This window comes from Eulemur rufifrons, chromosome 19, assembly GCF_041146395.1.
Source record: "Eulemur rufifrons isolate Redbay chromosome 19, OSU_ERuf_1, whole genome shotgun sequence".
Taxonomy (NCBI): domain Eukaryota; kingdom Metazoa; phylum Chordata; class Mammalia; order Primates; family Lemuridae; genus Eulemur; species Eulemur rufifrons.
In genome coordinates this window covers 83,661,242-83,672,851 of record NC_091001.1, presented here as the reverse complement: position 1 = coordinate 83,672,851, position 11,610 = coordinate 83,661,242, and the positions used below count along the sequence as shown (strand labels likewise).

The following is an 11,610-nucleotide window of genomic DNA, read 5'->3' as shown; positions in this document are numbered from 1 at the left end:
AAAGACGTGGTAGCCGGAATTGAACAGAGCCTAAAACCTCACAATTATTCCTCCAAGCCCAGAGCTCGCGTCCCACGCGCGCTCGCAGGTGCTGGCCCAGCTGCACCCGCCTCCCCACTCCGCCCTCCTGGTCACCCCAACCAGAAGCTGGGTCTGAGCGAGGAGCCTTAACCTCCGCCCCACCCCCGAGAGGGGAGATCCACGCGCCTTCCCTGCACCCAGCCCGTCCCCAGGGCCGGTGTTCCAGGCAGAGAGCTCTGGGATTACACCAATCCCCGCAACCGGGACCCAGCTGTTTGTCCCTTTCGGAGCCCGTCACCCACCGGCCTCGCCCCTTTATCTTCCCCCCACCTCGCCCAGCCAGCTCCGTTATCCGCCTCCCGGTCCCGTTATCCGGCTGCCCTGGCCCCGTTATCCGCCCTCGCGCTGGGCCCGGAGCCCCCGCGCGCCTCGGGGCCGCCGCCGCCCCCTCCCCCGCTCCCCGGCCGAAGCTCGGGGGGCCGCCGGCTGGGCAGTGCCGGAGCCGCCTCCGCGCCGCTTCCCAGACCCGGACGGCCGCGGGAGGAGGTCCCGCTGTCAGTCAGCAGGGAAGGCCGGGCCGAGCGGCCGGAGGGGGCGGCGCCGAGGACGGGCTCGGGCCGGGAGCTGGGAGGCGGAGGCGGAGGCGGAGGCGGAGGGGGCGGGGGCGGCTCCGGGCCTTATAAGCGGCGGGGGCAGGGCGGGAGGGAGGCAAGTGTCAGGCCGATGTGTCGCCCGCGAGGGGCCGAGGTCGGGGCCGGCGGGGCCATGCGCGCGGGCTGGGCAGGGGGCCGGCGGGGCGCAGAGCTGAGCCGCCTCGGAGCCTGAGCCGCCCGGGGCCGGGGCCGGGGAGCCGCGCGGGGCCGGCCGGCCGGGGGGAGGGGAGCGATGCGGCGCCGGCGGGCGGCCGTGGCCGTGGGTTTCTGCGCCTCCTTCCTGCTGGGCTCCGTCCTCAACGTGCTCTTCGCTCCGGGCTCGGAGCCCCCGCGCCCAGGCCAGTCCCCAGGGCCGTCGCCAGCCCCGGGCCCGGGCCGTCGCGGGGGCCGTGGGGAGCTGGCCAGGCAGATCCGGGCGCGCTACGAGGAGGTGCAGCGCTATTCCCGCGGGGGGCCCGGGCCCGGGGCTGGCCGGCCGGAGCGGCGGCGCTTGATGGACCTCGCTCCAGGCGGGCCGGGCCTGCAGCGTCCCCGGCCCCTGCGGGCCCGGCCCCTGCCCGACGGCGTCCCAGGCTGGCCACCGGCTCCCGGCCCGGGCTCCCCTGGCCCGGGCCCGCGCCTGGGCTGCGCCGCGCTCCGCAACGTGTCCGGCGCGCAGTACGTGGGCTCAGGCTACACCAAGGCCGTGTACCGGGTCCGCCTGCCCGGCGGCGCCGCGGTGGCGCTCAAGGCGGTGGACTTCAGCGGCCACGATCTGGGTAGCTGCGTGCGCGAGTTCGGGGTACGGAGGGGCTGCTATCGGCTGGCGGCCCACAAGCTGCTCAAGGAGATGGTGCTGCTGGAGCGGCTGCGGCACCCCAACGTGCTGCAGGTACGAGGCTGGAGGTGCGGGGGTGAGGGTGTTGGCTGGGAGATAAAGAAACAAGAGTGCCCAGGACTGCGCCCACGCTAAGCTAGGCGCAGAACCTGGACCGTGGCGCTTCCCACTGCACCACCCTGCCTCTCGCTCGTAGGTGGGCATCCCTTTACCAAGGTACTCTCGGGTTTCTCAACTTCCACACATCCCTTAAAGCCAAGCCAGGACAGAAGGTCTCAAAACTCAGGGGATGGGGCAGTCCAGTAAGACTTAGGACCCTGCTCCTGGCTGGAGCTAGGGTGTTAGACACCAGGGATGTTACTCCAAGCCAAAATGACCCCAAGCCCAGACACCTGAGTCAGAATCCTAGCTGCAGTGATAGGATCCTCCGTCTTGATGGAATCCAACTCCCCCTTCTCTCAACTGCCAGTGACTTGTCTGGCTTTGAAGATGGGGTTGGACAGCAGGGGGTTGGGAAGGGCTGGAAAGAGACAACGTGTCAGGCTTAATTCCCAGAGAGTCCCCCACTCCCAGCCTCACCCAGAAGCCACAGGAAGGGGGCTGGGGAGTAGGCCAGAAAATGCACAGCCCTTCCCAGAAGTGACCTTGGGGTTCCCCAGGCCTTCTCGCGGGTCCTTGAACCACTGAGGAAGCCTCAGGGGCATAGCTTGATGGATTGACTGAGGGCTTGAGGGTCTACACCCTATCTGAGCATATATGGCCAAGAGGCTGGAAGATTGGGAAAGCCAGATGCCCAGGTTCCTGCTAAATGGGACTCTGCCTCCCCTGTTCACTGGGGGGCAGACAGGAGAAATGAGATGCCCACCTTGCCCCCCGCTCAAGCTAGACTTAAAATGGGCCTTTCACAATCCCAACACAACCCTAATATCCCACTTCCTCTCTCCCAAGTCTCCATCGTAGGATTCAGGGGTGGGGAACCTGCGGCCTTGGGGCCACATGTGGCCTTCTGGATCCCTGAGTGAGGCCTTTTGACTGAATCCAAATTTTACAGAACAAATCCTTTTAATAAACTTAGACAAACTGTTCCCTTTGCACATGTCTGAGCAGACAGAGAGGGGAATCCCTGGCTGCTCTTGGCCCAGTGAACACAGGGTGTGTGCAGACTCCCCAACGGATGAACCTTGCCCACAACTTCCACCTCCCGGCCCACTCGAACTAACCTTCCTGCAGCCAGCAGAACTGACTGGTAATCCAGGAGTCCCTCCCTCCTTTCCTCAGGAGTGGAGGGATGGGTGGGCATTGCGGGATAGGAGGGAGAGACCAGAAAGTTCTTTATATGCCTGCTGGCTCCCGGTCTCCCACACAACACTTCCACCCTGGTCAGACACTTGTGACAGGGTCCTGGACCCTGAACTGGTGTCACAAGGTGAGCAGAGCCGACAGTTGTGTGCGGTTATGCCTGGCTGCATGGCTGACACTGTGTCAGGAGCTTCAGGGAGTGAGCAGCTGGTTACGTGGCCATTCTAACTGGGAGGATCTCGCTCTCTCCGATTCCCATGGGCTCTTGGGAGCTTTTTGAGAACCCTGGGGTGTCAGCCAGATTCCGAGGGGGTGGAGAGGTCTTAAGTGACTTAGAAGGACGTTAAGTGTTAGTTAATTGACTCAACTCCCCCTTCCTTTGGAGAGGTTTGATGTGTGATGTGCTTTCCTATCTCCTAAGGCACTTCTCCCCGAGTCACTATCCCCACCCAAACTTCCTGACAAGCATCCAGCTAACCCTGCACACATATATCACAGTGTGGTCCTCCCCTGTAATGTCAGGCCCCCAGCCCAATTCTGAAGGCTCCAAAGAAAAAACTTACAGCTGAGTAGTTTTCACCCATTCCCTCACCAAACCGAGACTGGTTCTGTCTGGGGTTGGCTGTGTGATTCTTGTGAGGTCAGAGAATGGAGTTAGCTGCCCCAGGACATAAGGGTTGCTAAGGTAGAGAGGGTCCCAGGTCCTTTCTGCCTGGGAAAAGCGAAAAGCAGGGTCCATTAGTGTGCGTTTAGGGGCCCACTAGTGCTTTGGGGGTGATTCTCCCCCACTCCCCCAGGCCAGTGTCCCTCTGGCATCCTCAGCACTGCCTTCTCTGCTGGCAGGGAAGCCCACGGCGGGGTCTTCCTGTTCGGAAGGCTTCAGTGTGGGCGTGAAGGGAACCAGAATTAATGTTGTTTTAATACCTCTTAGTCATTTAAAATTTCAAAACCGTTTGTTTGCTGAACTGGGGAGGAGCCAGAGAACGTTTCTAGAGCTCCTAGTCGCACGGGCCACCCCAGGCCCCCTCCCAGTCTCTGCGCAGCCCAGAGCTGGCGCTGTGGGTTCCAGTGGAAGATGCCCAGGGTAGCAGGTCCCGCTCTGCACCTCCCAGCCTTGCTCCAGTCATCAGGGGCTGCCTGGGTGAGATCTCTCTATCCGTCCTCCGTGACCCTCTCCCCAGCCTGACACACACGCACGCACACACACACACACTCCCTCACGTGACAGATGCCTCTTTAGTCCAGGGTCAAAGGGCACAGGGTCTTCCCTCCCCCCACCCCTCTCATCATCCTGGGGCCTCGGGCCTCAGATAGGCCCCCAAGCCTGCTTGGGCCCAGATTCTGGCTGCACTAGAGGATATTTCTTCTCCCAAACGAACAAAAGATGTGACTGAAATGCTCAGCCACACGCTTCCTGGGGGGGGTTAATGGTGTCTTTTTATTTTTTCCTGAGGGGTGTTGATTAATACCTCGTTAACAGCGCATTTAACGACCTCCGGGTGTTTAATAACCTTCAGAAGTTTCCCACAAAGGCTCAGACTCTGGGCAAGAAAATGAGAACCAGGCCCCAGGGCTGCTCCCCTTACCTTCCCCCCACCCCACCGGGGTCTGAGGCCTCGCAGGACTGATGGGGGGTGTGGAGAGAGAGGGAAGAACAGGGTGCCAGGGACTGTCCCAGCCCCGCCCCCCAGTCACAGTCCAAGCGTGGACGGGGGTGGCTGGCTCCAGGGAGGGGGAGCGAAGGGGCACTGCTGGGGTGGGGAGGGGGCACATGCCGCCTGCGGTGGCGCTGGGCACAGTGTGAGTGATGGCAGGAGGACAGCAGGGTGCAGGGGCATCTCGCCTGTGGGCTCAGCACCCCCCCCCCCCCCCCCCCCGCCCTCCACTTTGTAGCTGCTTCTCTCCAGGGTCCGACCTGACAACTCAGCCTTTGTGTTTCATGACAGAGGGCGCTGTTGGTTGTTTTGAGCACCATCCGAACCCCCACCCCCGCTGCGGAGTGTGGATGCTGGTTTAGGTGGTAGTGACAAAGTCAGGCTGTGCTTCCCGGAAGTCCCTGATCAACTGGGCAGTACCCAGCCCCTCCACCAGATGATATAGAGTGGACAGTCCCTTGTGACCATGCCCCCAAAGAACTGATCTTCCCTAGGAGCCATCACTCACCACCCTTTGACACACGTCACCCACCCACATATGCAGAGAGCACCCAGCGATGTGCCCTTGCTTTGTTCTTGTCAACACCTGTTACCAATCCTGAAGGAGCTTGCTTTTCCTCCCACAAGACCCGAGCAGAGAAAACATGAAGCTGCCAGAAAGTGGATACAATGAGGAATAGACAACGATTGGCGTAGGGGAGGAGGCCTGCTAATCCTTTGCTGACCTGGGTATTAGCAAACAGTATTCCTGGAAAGAATCAGGTTATGGAAACCAAGTGGCATCAATTCAAATCCTAGCTGCTGTGTTTATTAGCTGTGTGACTTTGTGCAAGAACTTAACCTCTCTGAGTTGGTTTTTCTCACCTGAAATTGAAGACAATAATAGTACCCACGGTGCCCATTGGGGCTATTACAAGAATGGAGCGATACGTGTAGAGCATTTAACACGGAATCTGGCACGTGGTTAACACATGGTGGCCAGACCTGCCCATTTACCTGAGTGGCAAGAGGTGAGAGTGATGCAGCCAGCAGGAACTCTGGCTGCAGGGCAGAGAGGGCAGGCTTCCCAGGCAACGCTGCTATTCTCTTCTGGCCTGAGCTGAGGCAAAGGCCGAAGGATGGCGGGGAGCAGAGGGAGGGGGCATCTGGCAGTCCAGCCCCTCTCTGTCCCCGCCCCCACCCTGTGACCTAATGACCTGCCCTGGGCTGCCCCCAGCTGTATGGCTACTGCTACCAGGACAGCGAGGACATCCCGGACACCCTGACCACCATCACGGAGCTGGGCGCCCCTGTGGAAATGATCCAGCTGCTGCAGACTTCCTGGGAGGATCGATTCCGGGTGAGTAGGGAGGAGGGCTTGGGCCGGGCTCCCTGCTGGGATGGTTCTCCCTTAGAAGGTCAGCCCTCCAGAGCAGCTTCCACCCCTCAGCGGAGGGAGAGGGAGGGAAGGAAGGAACACGGGCTGACTCGGCCATCAGCCAAAGGGTTAAAAAAAGCAGCCAGACATGGAGGACCCTGGCATTCTGCGCTCTTGTTCTCCTCACCCCTCTCCTCACACACATAAACACTCACACACACACTCAGCCTGGCTGCCGGAGGGCCGGTGTCCTAGGACTAGAACAAACCTTAGGGTCATCTCAATCCTCCCTCCGTTTCCATATACTGAACTAAGACCACACTCGAGAGACAGCTTCAGGGAATGGATTCATTATCTCCAGGCCCCCTGCTGCAGTTGCCTACCCTCTCCATGGTATTTGCGGGGTTGGGCCAGCCAAGGGTTAATCAAAAATCACTGGCCCCTTCCCTGAGGCTCCTGGCTTCAGCCTTTACTGACCACTGGGGCCTATAGAAGAGAAAGGCCAACCCCTGAGCTAAGTCCAGAGCCCCAGAGGAGGGCACCCTGCGGTCCCGCAGGCCCCCACCCACAGCAGCCTTTTTGTCTGCCCCCCAGATCTGCCTGAGCCTGGGTCGCCTCCTCCACCACCTGGCCCACTCCCCGCTGGGCTCGGTCACTCTGCTGGACTTCCGCCCTCGACAGTTTGTGCTGGTGGATGGGGAGCTGAAGGTGACAGACCTGGATGATGCACGTGTGGAGGAGACGCCATGTACAAGCAGCGCCGACTGCATCCTCGAGTTTCCAGCCAGGAACTTCACCCTGCCCTGCTCCGCCCAGGGCTGGTGCGAGGGCATGAATGAGAAGCGGAACCTCTACAATGCCTACAGGTGACCTCCACGAGGGAGAGGGGCCCAGGAGGGTGTGGCAGGGAGAAAGCCGGCATGGGGTCCAGGAGGCAGGGAGACTCGGCCTCCACCAAGGGAGTCACGGGGCGGGGAAAGGCTTCCACCCCGTCTAGAAGGGAACATTCAGGCTTTTGATGGTGAGGCTAAAAATAGACAGCTCCAAGTAGCATCTGGGTTGGGGGGGGGGGCAGCTGGAGGCTTCTTAAAATAGTGTTAGGCTCAGCGCCTAGCGCTGGTGGTACTGGCACTTCCCCCCCGACTCTGGCCCTTGACCTCTGGGAAGCTCCTCATTGGGCCCCAGGCAGGGGGTGGCTCTGACACTGGGGGATTGGTCAGGGGATAATGTCCGGCTGGGAGGTGAGCAGGTCCTGGGGCAAGATGGGGAAGATGGACATCAGGTTTCAGTTTGATATGAAGTTAGTTGTAGTCTTAGCACGAGCCCAGACTCTTTCCCCGAATCTGTGGAGACTCCACAGGGCACCCTGGGGGTGTGCCTGGTTGCCAGGCCTGAGGGATCAGGCTCCCTGGCCAGGGCAGAGTAGAGGAAGGCTGTGTCCCCAAAGGCTGGAGCCCTGAGCCCCTGGTTTCTCTCTGCCACAGGTTTTTCTTCACATACCTCCTACCCCACAGTGCCCCTCCCTCACTACGGCCTCTGCTGGACAGCATTGTCAACGCCACAGGTGAGCTCTCCAGGGCTTGTCCGCTTCCCCTCACCTGCCCCTTCCCCAGCACCAGTGGGGACAGGAATGACCCAGGGTAGCACAGGGTACAGAAACCATCATTTCCCATTCTGCAGCGAGCCACCCTCCCCAGCCCGCCAGTCATCTGGGCCCCGGCTCCTGAGGGGGAGAGGGGGAGGCAGCTGACTCCCTGCTTAGGGGGGGAGTGGGAGGCCAGGCGCCCTGTCTGAGCCCCACTGCACTCTGCAGGAGAGCTCACCTGGGGGGTGGACGAGACCCTGACCCAGCTGGAGAAGGTGCTGCACCTGTACCGGAGTGGGCAGTATCTGCAGAACTCCACGACAAGCAGCAGCACTGGTGAGTGGCCCCAACAGGGACCCAGCGCCTGGGGAGGTCTCGGAGGGAGCAGGTGGGAGGATGAGTAACCCCATAATTGGGCTAAGTGGCTCACCCTCCTTCTGGAGACCCTTGTCTCCAAAGGCCACCCTCAGGGCTCACATGGAATAATGGAGAGACCACTGACTGTTCAGCCTTCACTTTGAGGTCCCTGAGCTGAGCTAGAACAACTATAATTCTGCCATGAACTGGCGGGTGGGCACTGACACCCCTCTTCCAAACCCCACCATGTACTAGCTGTGTGACTTTGAGCAAGTTGTCCCTAGAGCCTCACTTTCCTCACCTGTGAATTGGGTTCAATATGACCCACCTCACAAAATTCTTATGGAGATTAAACACCAAGTGAATGTGTGAAAGCAATTAGAGCAGTTCCTATTCACAGCTGGAACACAACATAGGTTTGCTTGTCTTTCCTTCCTCTAGCCTCCCGGGGCTAAGAGGGCAGCTGGAGGTAGAGGGGGGCTCTGCACTGAAAGCAGCCAAGAAACCCCAGGGCAGGGGGAGAATTCTAGCCACGGGTGCAGGCTGTGGTCCCTCTGCTGAAGCCCTGGGGTGTAGCTGTGGTTGGCAGGGGGCAAGGGGTGGGCAGCATCCTTATTCAAGGAGCCCTGGCCAGTCTTAGGGGTGGGGGAGCCCTCGTTAGCCCTGTAAATAAAGTTTAACGAGGTGAACAATGGCTGGCTCTGTCCCTGAGGACGCAGTTTATGGGGCTATAAATCACAGCCAGCCCTGGACTTTGGTCTAGTCCCTAGTAGGAGAAGGAGACAGGAGGGCGGGGGGCCAGGGGCCCAGGGCTTCTGCGTTATCAGTCCGGAGCTGGGGCTCCCCAGGCAGTGGGAAAGACTGGGGTGAACAGGAGGCCTACAGATGAGCAGCTTCCTGGTCTTGGGTTTTCAGAACCTCTGATGCTCTCTCGGTATAATGAGATCTCAATTCTTCCTCCAGCCTCTGGCCACTCTGACCATGGATTTTTTGCATTTTAGTCCGTTTGCATGCCTCTTTACTTCAAAGCTCCCTGTCTTTCCCCAAGGCCTCTCTGAGGAGCTTGCCTAACCTCTCCCCACAATACCAGGAAAAGTGTGAATGAGGGGTGCCCTGAACCCTTGCCACTTAAAATGTGGTCTGCAGACCACACTGGAAGCTGGTTAGAAATGCAGAATCTCAGGTCCCACCCCAGACCAACTAAATCAGAACCTGCATTTTAACAAGATGCCTTGGTGACTCACATGCACACTGAAGTTTGAGAAGCCTGGCTCTGTCTAAAATGTTCTGACCTCAGCAGTCAGCCTGGACAGCTGGTGGCTCTGTGTGTCTGTCCCATGCATGTGCCTGCCACGTTGTACTGCCCGAACCAGCTGCGTGCGCTAGGTTTGGAAGATGTGCGTCTGCTAAAAACGGAGTCTGTGCTCTGCCCTTACGGAGTGATCAGCCCGATTTCAACAGCAGTGGTTGCCTTCATCTCCATGCTAGGGGGACTGGGCCGGACTTCAGCTTTCACCTAGGAAAGAATCTTACTGCCCTTTTCCAAAAGTGGCCCCTGCCCTCGTCCCTGGGCTTACACAGTTCTCATTTGGCTCAATCCCTGACCCACAGAGTACCAGCGCATCCCAGACAGCACCATCCCCCAGGAAGACTACCGCTGCTGGCCGTCCTACCACCATGGTAGCTGCCTCCTTTCAGTGTTCAACCTGGCTGAGGCTGTGGACGTCTGTGAGAGCCATGCCCAGTGCCAGGCCTTTGTGGTCACCAACCAGACCACCTGGACAGGTGAGCCAGTGGGAGAAGGCATCCTCAGGGAGGTGGCTGGACTTCTCCAGAGGGAAGGAGGTTGACAGAAGGCAGAGGGGAGGCTGAGATGATGAGAGAGAAGTATGTGTCCTCAGGGCAGTGGAATTAGGAAGAATGGCCCTATCTCCAGGGAGAGAAACGTCCAGTCCTGTTACCCCTCACCTCTGCCCCCAGGTCGGCAGCTGGTCTTTTTCAAGGCCGGATGGAGCCAAGTGGTCCCTGATCCCAACAAGACCACATATGTGAAGGCCTCTGGCTGACCTGTCTGAGGACTCGGCTAACCCGCCGACCATCCTCGCCAGCTGGGCTTGCCTGTGGAGGGAACGACTGGCACTAGCAGTGCTGCGTGTCACCTGGGAACCCCTGCAGACAAGGCTGACATCCCAGACAGACCGATGTGACCAGGACAAACGTGCAATAATGCAAAATGTTAAAATGTGAGTTTACCAGCCTAGGGATGGGACTGCTGGCTCCGAGGCCAGGAATCACAGGGGCCGACTGCCTCTGTTACCCTCTGGGCTGTGAGCAAGGCTCAGGCTAGTCTCCCCGCTGGGGGCTGTGCCGTCTCGGGGCCAGTTCCATGGGCAGCCCCATCACTGTTCATAGTGTGAGAATGTAGCCAAAGCCCTGCTGCTGCTGCTGCTGCTGCACATGCCACGGCAGGCGGGAGGCCGCGTGGGGACAATCGGTCACAGAGCGTCCTCTCAGCTTGTCTCCGGACAGGAGACCTGGCTGGGAGATGCTCCGGAGTGTGGGTGATTCTGTACCTGGAGAGGCTGCCTCTGGCCCCCGGACAGGGGGCGCTCCCAGGCCAGCCCGGGGCTGGGGCAGAGGTGCGCCCCTCAGCGTGAGCCAAGACTGGGGTGGGGGAGCAGGCTGCGGTTTGAGCCAGGACCTGGGGTGGGGGTGGGGCCAGGGCCTTTCTGCCTCATTTGCTTTCAGTGAAAGCCGGAAAGCAGCCAAAACCAGGCTCTCCCCCCTCCCGGAGTTTGTATATCCAGAAGCTTTTGTACTTCTTGTTCATTAAATTGTTTATTTTTGTAAAAAAAAAAGAAAAGATCAGTTAATAAAATGACGTTTCACAGCAAAAACTCTTTCCCAGCCACACGGTTTCTTGGGAAGTCACTTCCTGGTCCTCAGTTGTCTTTGGTATATTTTGGGGGTATGTGTGTGTCATGGGGATGGTGAGTGAAATCTCAGTGGCAAACACTGAAGTCACCAACGTGTGTTTGGGGCCCTACTCCCAGGGTGCCTACTTCCCCCGCTTGGCCCTCTGTGTCACGTCCTGACCTGGGGCTCCCTTTCCCCCAGGAGGCTGTCATTTTTACACATCCTGGCTTCTTACATATGAAGCCCTAACCCAAAGGAGTGACATCCTCGTGGTGGCATATCAGCCACCTCAGTTAGCTGGTGGAGAAATAGTTCAGGAAGGAGTTACAGGGAACCGCAAGTGACCTCCAGGTGGGTCAGCCTTGCCTCCACGCGGAGGTGGACCTGGCCATCGTCACCACTGCCCACTACAAGGTCATGAGCACGATTCTCTTTCAGAGCCTCTCTCTGAGCAGGAAATACATGGCGAGTGGTGAGAAAGGAGGATCGATGGAATCACCAGCCCCCGCTTTCTGGATTTTAGGAGGGAGGGTCTAGCAGGAGTGTATAGAAGCCCAGAGCAAAAGCAAAGACCTGAGGGTTCAAGATCACACTGAGGCCAGAGAAAGCCCCCACGTGAATACATGTCTTCCGACATGAAACCCACATCCCCTCTTCTGTACACCATTCTACTTCTAGAATATTCTCAAAGGGCACAAAACTTTGAGGGCTTTGAAAAGAATAACCAAACTTTAACCCAGAATCTGATTTCTCCTCAATAGAGGAGAGGTCGTTGGTGTCATTTCTCACATACAAGATGTCTTTGTAGTTCTAAGTGATCGAGAAGCTGATGTTAGCTCTGGAGTCCTCATCACGGATGCCACCCTGACCCTCAGGGCTGCAGCTCACCATCACCATCGCCAACCCACACACCACACGTCTTGCCTCTGGTGTCTGGGCTTGGTGATGGT

General features: G+C 59.1%; 1 protein-coding gene across 1 annotated transcript; it reads left to right on the top strand.

Annotated features, from left to right (window-relative positions):
• The first annotated feature begins 727 nt into the window (after positions 1 to 727).
• On the top strand, positions 728 to 10,639 carry PKDCC (protein kinase domain containing, cytoplasmic). Its single transcript, XM_069494411.1, has 7 exons — positions 728 to 1,545; positions 5,662 to 5,784; positions 6,397 to 6,668; positions 7,287 to 7,366; positions 7,616 to 7,723; positions 9,356 to 9,529; positions 9,725 to 10,639. The coding sequence occupies exons 1-7, from the start codon at positions 907 to 909 to the stop codon at positions 9,808 to 9,810; spliced, it is 1,482 nt and encodes a 493-aa protein (XP_069350512.1). The 5' UTR covers positions 728 to 906; the 3' UTR covers positions 9,811 to 10,639.
• The last annotated feature ends 971 nt before the right edge of the window (positions 10,640 to 11,610 follow it).

Excerpts from the sequence above, each read along its gene's own strand:
- PKDCC (XM_069494411.1), top strand. The coding sequence starts at position 907 with ATGCGGCGCCGGCGGGCGGCCGTGGCCGTGGGTTTCTGCGCCTCCTTC. Across the intron at positions 5,785-6,396 it reads CCTGGGAGGATCGATTCCGG|ATCTGCCTGAGCCTGGGTCG; the intron begins GTGAGTAGGGAG and ends TCTGCCCCCCAG. Across the intron at positions 7,367-7,615 it reads CAGCATTGTCAACGCCACAG|GAGAGCTCACCTGGGGGGTG; the intron begins GTGAGCTCTCCA and ends TGCACTCTGCAG.